This window comes from Enhydra lutris, unplaced genomic scaffold (assembly GCF_002288905.1).
Source record: "Enhydra lutris kenyoni isolate GAN:26980312 unplaced genomic scaffold, ASM228890v2 scaffoldscaffold3, whole genome shotgun sequence".
In the NCBI taxonomy this organism is placed as follows: domain Eukaryota; kingdom Metazoa; phylum Chordata; class Mammalia; order Carnivora; family Mustelidae; genus Enhydra; species Enhydra lutris.
Window position 1 is genome coordinate 81197804 of NW_019154087.1, and position 9763 is coordinate 81207566.

General features: G+C 42.9%; 1 protein-coding gene across 2 annotated transcripts in view; it reads left to right on the forward strand.

The window, feature by feature from the left end:
• LOC111156402 (aminoadipate aminotransferase) overlaps positions 1-806 on the forward strand; it is a 25588-nt gene extending 24782 nt beyond the window's left edge. For both annotated transcript variants that reach the window (XM_022517279.1, XM_022517270.1), the window contains exon 13: positions 441-806. In XM_022517279.1, the coding sequence (XP_022372987.1) occupies positions 441-482 (42 nt within the window). In that variant the 3' untranslated portion in view covers positions 483-806. The remainder of the gene's footprint in view (positions 1-440) is intronic.
• The last annotated feature ends 8957 nt before the right edge of the window (positions 807-9763 follow it).

Here is a 9763-nt window from a genome sequence, read left to right on the forward strand (position 1 = left end):
AATTGTGGTCTGAAAATATGCAGGGAATGATTCCAATCTTTTGATAACGGTTGAGACCTGATTTAGGACCGAGAATATGATCTATTCTGGAGAATGTTCCATGTGCACTAGAGAAGAATGTGTATTCTGTTGCTTTGGGATGAAATGTTCTGAATATATCTGTATCACAGACTTTTCTTAAGTAGCATCCTAATTTCGTTAATTCTTTTTTTTTTTTAAAGACATCTATTTATTTATTTGACAGAGAGAGAGAGAGAGATCACAAGTAGGCAGAGAGGCAGAGAGAGAGGAGGAAGCAGGCTCCCCGCCGAGCAGAGAGCCCAATGCGGGGCTCGATCCCAGGACCCTGAGACCATGACCTGAGCTGAAGGCAGGTCATAACCCACTGAGCCACCCAGGTGCCCCTAATTTCGTTAATTCTTATCTCTTTTCTATTTCAGGCCTTCCAGAGATTAGCTCAACTTATTAAAGAATCTTTATGAAGAAATCAAACTCTATGAAGACATCAAAGTGTTTCATGGATTTTTCAGATAAATTTTTTTAGCTTTTAGCAAGAAGAAATCATTGGCTTTACACTTACAGACGATTTCAAGAAGCATGTCAAATCTGCAGTAATTTAACTAGACAACTTTTAAGGTGCCCTTAAATTCATCAGATTGACAAAATGTTTTTATAATCGACTTATACCTTTTGATAAATTTTCATCCTGCAAAAATTATTCTTATCCTGGATTTTACTGTAAAGAATTCTAGTTGCTTTATGCTTTCTCATAAATCTTCCTTGAAACTAACATTTTATAATAAATTATTTTGAAAATGTAAGAAAATAAATTCAAAATGGTATATAATGTGGAATTTTTCTATTTTTAGGAAGGTTTAATGAAAGCTAATTATAAAAATTGTTATAATTTGATCATTATAAATGATTTTCAGTTAAGAGTACCACAGACATTATATTGTGCCATAGAAATCCCTTTAAAATAAAATTCTGAAACTAAGCACAGCTAAAGGCATCAGACCTATTAATTCTAAATAAGGAAGAGAGATCAGAGACTTAAAAAACTTTGCTACAACACTTTGAGGTACTTAGGCTATACTTTTTTTTTTTAGGCTATACTTTTTAATGATTTTCTTTCTCACCTTTTCAGATCTTTATTTTTCCCATCTAATTGTTAAAGCAATATATACTCATTAAAAATTTTTTGAACATAGAGCATAAGTGATAAGTAAATACCAATTGTTATCTCACCCCCAGTGATGTATCTGCTGTCAGCATTTAGCCTCCATGCTTGTAGATGTTTTTCTATATGTGTGCATGTTATATGTAAAAGAATGGGATCTCATTACAACAGGGTATCATAAATACCCCGTATTTGCTTTCTGTTGCTGTGTAACAAACTACGGCAGTGTTCCAAGATCCAGTAATTATAAAGTCATAAGTTTCTTTAAGGAATTAGGAAGTCATTGTCATTTAGGCCTTCCTTTGTGTATACAGGCATACCCCAGAGATGTGGGTTTGTTTCTAGACCACTGCAAAAATAGCAAATACCACTATAAAACAAGTCAAGTGGACTTTTTCATTTCCCAGATGCATGTACAAGTTAGGTTTACACTATACTGTAGTCTCTTGCATGTTCATAGCATTATGTCTAAAAAATAATGTACATGCGTTAAAATTTTTTTAATCAAAAATGTATAGGAAAATTTACTAGGAAAGATCATAATTGTAACATTGTTTATAAAAAATTTAAAATAAGTAACCTTGTTTATAATTATTTAGAAATAACAAATATTTCAAACATGCCTTAATTTAAAAATACTTTTTTTCCCAACTGATGAATTACTGAATTCTACATCAGAAACTAAGGATGCACTACATATTGGCTAACTGAATTTAAATAAAACAACAACAACAAAAAATATTTCTAAGAAAAAATGCTAACCGCCATCTGAGCTTTCAGCAAGGAGTAATCACGAATCACATATATTAACATAATAATAAGTTTAAAATATTGCAAGAATGACCAAAACAGGACACAGAGACATGAAGTGAGCAAATACTGTAGGAAAAACGGTGCTGATAGACTTGTTGGACACAGGGTTGACTGCCATAAGCCTTCTGTGCGCTGAGTGCTATGCAAGTGAAATTCTGCATTTCCAGATGCCCTGGCAGCTACAGTTGCAGGTGTGAGTTAAGTTCTGTCACTCAGACGCCTGGATTCAGAGCGGAGGTTAAGAGGGGAGCAAGGCAAGATGCAAGGTGCCCATCCTGCTGGCATAGCTAGGGCCACAGGGTTTTATCACAAGCAGCTTCTTGGTTTGGGGGTTTCTGATTCCAGCAGAAGTGAAATCCTGGAACTAGAAGTTGTTTTTAGAAGCCCCATTTACTTTTACACCCATTCCAACAATTTTGGAAGCCACAGAACACATAATAAAGACTTCGCTTAAACCGGCTAGAGGAGTTCCTGTTATCTGCACCTGAATGCCAACCAGGCCAGGTGCCAGGGTCTCCAAGAGCACCCTCAGGCTTCATGGTCCCTAAAAGGACCCAGAGGATCCAGAAGTTGTATTCACAGTTGCCATTTATTGCAGCAAAAAGGATAGAGTAAAATCTCCAAGGGAAAAGGTACATGGGACAAAGCCTGGAGGAAGGCAGGCAGGGGCCTCTAAGAGTCCCCTCCTAGAGGAGTCACATGAGATACTCATTCAGCAATGATGTGTGACAAGTGCAAAGTGTGGTCAATGAGCCTTGTTGCCCAGGGTTTTTATGGGAAGGGGGGGGGGTCAGTCACATAGTCATACAGTGTCCACATAATGGACCTCCCTTACTAATAAGCACCCACGGGGGAAAAATCAAGTGTTTGCTATAAATCACATTGCTAGTGTAAACTATCTAGAAAAACATTTACCGCCTGGCTCAAGACCCCAGACATGCAAAACACTCATCAGTGAGAATATTCCAAGAGCTCAGTTTCCACGAGCCTGTCAAGGGCCAGTCACAAAAAAAAAACAGCCTTTTCTTGGGAATGTGCCTTGTTTGAGTGACTCAAAGCAGCTGACTTAACCCTTTCCCACCTACCAGGAGCCCCACTTATGGACACTTATAGTAAAGAATTACTCAAAATATGGAAGAAAGTAAAAAAATATGAAGATAGTAATTATAATTTAAAACAGCAAAAAGAGGCGCCCGGCTAGCTCAGTTGGTAGAGCATGAGACTCTTAAAATGGCAAAAAGCCAGGGGTAGAGGGAGAGGTTTTGTGACTAAAGGTCTCAGGATAAGAAAACAGTTATGTCAGTTGTGGTTCATCTGCTTAACCAAGTTCTAGGCAGTCACTAAAACATGATTATGAAGCAGTATCATTCATTTTATGAAGAATTAGGGTAAAATAATTATATATAACATGGAAAGAAAATTCAGGATATGGAAGTGTTTGTATGCTCTAATTAAAACTACATAAAAACTGGGAAGACATCTACCAAAAAAGCAACAACCGGGTAACTTTTTTCTTTATTTTCAAAATATTCTGTAACATAGCTCTTTACTTTATAATTTAAAAAAAAATAATTTTTAATACCTCAAGCAAACTACCACAGGTTATTGGTTTGCTTGTTTGTTTTTTTTGTTTGTTTGTTTCAGTTGGATAAGCATTTCTAAAGGCAATGGTAAAAAGATCTAGGGACACAAGGAGGGAAATCAAAGTCATATCCACCATAGTCAATTTGGATCTGGTCAAAAATTACATAGGTTTAATTTCCAAGTATTAGTCTATGGAACTTCTATGTGGAAACCATGGTATCACCAAACACGGTCCACAATGAACAGAAGTGGCTGGAACACTGGGTCTGGGTGGTAATTCAATATGTATTTCAAGTGGGCCTAAAATGGGAGTTGTCACTTGGTATGGTTTCCTTTTGATTTAAATTTGAATATTCATCAACTTTAGCAATTTCCTCTCCTCCATCTAAGAAAGTCCTTAATGTTTTCCATATAATATTTGTTCAACATGGTTTATGTTCACAGTCCTTTTCTAATGTTAATTAAATCTCTAGTGGGGTAAATTATTAACTTTATCAAATTAGGTTTAATTACATTTTTTGGAGAATCTAAAAGTCTTAATAAAAATCAAATATCAGGGACGCCTGGGTGGCTCAGTTGGTTAAGCAGCTGCCTTCGGCTCAGGTCATGATCCCAGCGTCCTGGGATCGAGTCCCACATCGGGCTCCTTGCTCAGCAGGGAGCCTGCTTCTCCCTCTGCCTCTGCCTGCCATTCTGTCTGCCTGTGCTTGCTCTCTCTCCCTCTCTCTCTCTCTGACAAATAAATAAATAAAATCTTTAAAAAAAAAATCAATGAAATTGTAACTGGTGATGCATGTTTATTAAGGTTTTTAAGTTACCTGAAATTAAAAAAAAAAAAAAAACCAAAACTCCTTTCTCCAGAATGGTAATTAGGAGAATGCCATTAAAAAAAAAAAAAAAAAGTATTATAAGCATGTCTTTACAGTTACCCTACTTGTATGCTTTAGGATTTAAAATTTCATTTATTCATTTTATTCATTAGGTGAGCAAATATTCATTGAGTGTATACTTATTCCAGGCATTCAACATACAGCAGTGAACAAAACACAGAGCCTACTGTTGGGGTAAGAGTTGGTGAGGGAAGATGGACAACACAGAAATTTAGTAATAAGGTACTTTACATAGTGATAAGTGCTTACAGGGTGGAAGGAAAGGTAATGACAGAAGTAGGGGTGCTATTTTTAAAAGAGAGCTCAGTAAAGTCCCTGGAACAGGTCACAGTTGAGCAGAAAGCAGACCTCAATGAGGGAATGGGCCAGGCAGCTATGTGTGAAAAGCATTTCATGCAGAGGGAACTGTAGGGTCAAGGCCCTAAGAAGGGACAGTACTTGATTTGCATGAGGAACTACAAAGACCTCAGAGAGGCTAAAGAGTAAACCAAGGTGTATTAGACTGCTCGGCTGCCATGACAAAGTACTGCAGACTGGTGACATAAGAGAAATTGATACTCTCACAGTTCTGGAGGCTAAATATCCAAGACTGAGTTGTCAGCTGGGTTGGTTTCTTCTGAGGCTTCTCTCCTTGGCGTATAGATGGTCACCTGACCCTAATCCTAACCTTATTTTAGTGACTCCTAGAGGGACACCCAGAGTCTGACACTCCCCTTGACCCATGCCCTCAACTCAGACCCCCCATCAAGATAGGAACAGCACCAGCAGATCAGGCCTGCCATGCCCTTAGGCCCTAACACTAAACCTAGGTTGGGTCTGAGCAATCCATCCCCAGAATCCTGACTTCAAAACCAAAGGGACTCGAGACACTTGAGTAATACCAGAGGACTCAACATGCCACCCAGAAGGAAACTGTGTCATTTGGAACTCTGGAAGGGATTCAGAACACCAGAAATCTGCATGCCCAACTCTGGCCACCCCCCACATTCAGCTGGCCCATGGACACAAACCTGAAGCCCGACACTCACCCTGAACCTGGCTCTCAACTCAGTCCTCCAGTGAAGATAGAGCATTGCAGACTGGGCCTGCCATGCTCCTAGGCCCTATTGCTTATCATGGCTTCAGTTCTGAAGCTTCTATCCCCAGAAGGCTAGCATGAACACCCTACAGTTTTGGGACACCTGAGCAATACCCGAGGACTCAGCCTGCTCCCCAGAATGAAACTGTGTCATTTGGAACTCCAGAAAGAATTCAGAGAAGGTGAAATCTAAATGCCCACCTCTGGCTACGCCCACATTCAGTGACCCCTGAACAGGAACCCAGAGACTGACACCCTGAACTATGCCCTCAACTCAGCTCCATGTAAAGATCCAACAAGTTCTGGCACACATGGCCTGCCAAGCCCCTAGGCCCTTACATTAAACCTAGGTTCAGTTCTGAGGGTTCTGTCCCCAGATGCATGTCACACAAGCACCCAGATTGGGGACACCAAAGCAATACCAGATGACTCAGCCTACCACCCAGGGGGGTGGGGGGAACAGGTCATTTGGAGCCCTAGTAAGGATTCACAGGAGGAAAAATGTGCCTTCCAAAGGAGGCTACCCCCACACTCTGTAGCCCCTGGACAATAACCCAGAACCTGATACTGACCCTGACTGGGGCCCTCAACTCAGCCTCCAGGAGACTCAGCACAGAGCTTTCAGATCGGAACAGCCAAGGTCATAAGCCCTAGTTCTATTGGGGACACTCGAGCAATACAAGAGGACTCAGACTGCCACCCAGAAGGAAACTGTGCCATTTGGAACTCCAGAAGGGATTCAGATTAGCAGAAAAATGCATGCCCAGCTCAGGCCACCGCGACATTAAGCCAGCCCATGGACATAAACCTGGAGCCTGACACTCACCTTGAACAACATGCTCAACTCAGCTCCCCTTAAAGATCAAAGAAGCACTGGCAGATAGGGCCTGCCATGCCTCCAGGCCCTTACCATAACCCTAGATTCAGCTCTGAACCTAGGTTCAGTTTTGTCCCCAGAGGCATGGCATACAAGCCCCCTGAGAACTCAGCCTACCATTCAAGAAAAAAAAAAAAAAAAACAGGTCATTGGTAACCCCAGTAAGCATTCACAGGAAGACAAATATGCTCCCCCAAGTGAGGGCACCCCCACATTCTGTGGTCCCTCATCAAAAACCCAGGGCCTGACACTAACCCTGACTGGGGCCCTCAATTCAGTCCCTGGGACACTCAGCACAGTGCTTTCAGATGAGAGCAGTCAAGATCGTAGGCCCTAATGCTAACCCTAGATTCAGTTCAGAGTGGTCTGTCCTCAGCAGCCTGGCTCCAAAATCCCAGGGCTTAGGGACACCTGAGCAATACCAGAGAACTGATCCTGCCACCCAGAAAGAAACCATGCCATTTGGAACTCCCAAAAGGATTCAGATTAGGAGAAATCTTTATGCCACCTGAGGACACCCCTAATTTCCAGTGCCCCTGGACACAATCCTGGACTCTGACAGTCACCCTGAAACAGGCTCTCAACTCTGCCCCCCATAAAGATCAAAAGAGCACTGGGAGACCATGCTGGCCATGATCCTAGGCCCTAACCCCAACCATAGGCTCAGTTCCTCTGCTCCCAGAGGCCTGGCACAAAATCCCTACAATTTGGGCACATCTGAGCAATACCAGTGGATTCATCCTGCCACCCAGAAGGAAACCATGCCCTTTGGAATGATGGAAATGATTCAGAGCAGGAGAAATCTACATGCCAACTGTGGCCACCCCCACATTTGGTGGATTCCTGGACACAAACCCAGAGCCAGACACTCACCATGACCCACACCATCAACTCAGCCCCTCCGGAAGCTCCTACAGTGCCATCACTTCGGACTGACCATGCACCAAGGCCCTATCCAAAACACTAGGTTGAATTCTAAGAGTTCCATCCTCAAGGGCCATGCCCCAAATCCGCAGGTATTGGGGACATCTGAGCATTACCTATAGACTCAGACTGCCACTGAGAAGGAAACTGTGGCATATGAAACTCTGGGAAGGATTCAGGGCAGGAAAAATCTGCATGGCCACCAGAAGGATGCATGCATGTAGTAGACAGGGGACACAAACCTGCCACTAGAACTCCCCTCTGACCCATGCCCTCAACTTATCCCCCATAAGGATTGAAACAGTGCCTCTAGATCAGGCCTGTCATGCCTTTAGGCCAAAACCTTAACACTAGGTATGGTTCTGAGAGGGCCATCCCCAGGCTCTTGGCTCCAAAGCCCCAGCTATTGGGGACACTTGAGCAATACCAGAGGAATGCCACTCAGACAGAAACTGTGCCATTTGGAACTCCAGAACAGATTCAGATTAGCAGAAACCTGCATGCCCAGCTCTGACCAACCCCACATTCAGCCAGCCCATGGACACAAACCCAGAGCCAGACACTCACCCTGAATAATGCCCTCAACTCAGCCCCCCTTAAAGACTGAAAGACCACCAGCAGATCAGACATGTCATGCCCCTAGGCCCTAACCCTAGGTTGGGATTTCAGGCTTCTGTCCCTAGAGGCCTGGCCCCCAAGACCTCCACACTGGGGATACCTGAGTCATACTGTATGACTCCACCTGCCATGCAGAAGGAACCCGTGCCATTTGGAACTCCAGAAAGGATTCAGAGCAGGAGAATTCTGACTGAAATAATCAGCCAATCCCCAATTTTGTATATGTTTGTTACCATACTGAACACAAACCCGGAGCCTAATACTCTCCCTAGCTGTCTGTACTCGTTAAATCACACTTCTGTGGTGTTCTCCTCATGCCAGCAGATCACACTTCTATGCTCCTGGGCCTTAACCACCTACTACCCTAGCTCAAGACATGAGTGAAAACCTGAACAAGTATTTTCTGTAGACCATATACAAGGGACTAACAGACACAGGAATGAGTGCTCAACATCACCAGCCATCAGGGAAATACAAATCAAAACCACGAGATACCACTTGACACCAGTTAGAATGGCTTAAATTAACAAGTCATGGAATAAAAAAAAAAGTGGTTGAGGATGCATAGAAAGGGGAACCCTCTTCCACTGCTAGTGAGAACGCAAGCTCATACAGCCAGTCTGTAAAATGGTATCAAGTTTCTTCAAAAAGGTAAACATAGAGCTATCCTAAGACCCAGCAACTGCACTGCTAGGTATTTACCCCAAAGATACAGACTGAGTGAAAAGTAGTGGCACCTGCACCCCAATGTTCATTGCAACAATACCCAATATAACCAAACTATGGAAAGAGCCTAGATGTCCACTGACAGATGAATGCATAAATACAATGGAATATTACTCAGCCATCAGAAAGGATGTATACTTACCATCACATCAACCTGGATGGAACTAGAGGGGATTATGCTGAGTAAAATGAGTCTATCAGAAAGAAAATTGTCAAAGCATTTCACTAATATGTGAAACAGAAGAAACAGCACAGAGCCTCATAGGGGAAGGGAGGGAAAACTGAATGGGAAGTCATCAGAGAAGGAGAAAAACCATGAAAGATTCTTAAGTACTGCAACAGGCTAAGGGTTGTGGGAAAGGAGGTGGATGGAGAATGGGGTAACTGGGTCAGCATGGCCTCAGGTCCCGTGGGGTCACAGAAGGATTGGGGGTGTCTGAGTATAGCAGAGCTTGCAAGTATTAGAACAGGGAAGCTGGCTACAGAGACAGAGCCAAGGAGTGAGCTCTCAGCTCAGGGTTACCTTGAACTGGTCGCAGGCTGGGTGAGTTCCGAGCGAGGCTGGAGGCCAGGGAGACAGGAATAATTGGGCACTATTCTCTGAGGGCGCACTAAGGAGTGGGGCCCTGGGCTCTTGGCTCCTCCAGGCCGGTGACTGGGAGGCCGCCATCTTCATTCCCATCCTCCGGAACTCTACGGAAAGCATTCAGGGAACAAAAGCTCCTGAAAGCAAACCCGAGCTGATTACTCAGCCCAGCCCCTGATAAGGGTGGTGCAATTCCGCCTGGGGCAAAGACACTTGAGAATCACTACAACAAGCCCCTCCCCCAGAAGATCAACAAGAAATCCAGCCAGGACCAAGTTCACCTACCAAGAAGTGCAGGTTCAATACGAAGGAGAACAGCGGAATTCCTGAGGAGGAGAAAGCAAAGCACGGAACTCATGGCTCTCTCCCCATGATTCTTTGGTCTTGCAGTTAATTTAATTTTTTTTTCAATTTTTATTCTTCTTCTGCTAATTTTTTTTAACTTTTACCTTCTCTTTTTTAACGTTTCTAAAATAGTTTATCTAAT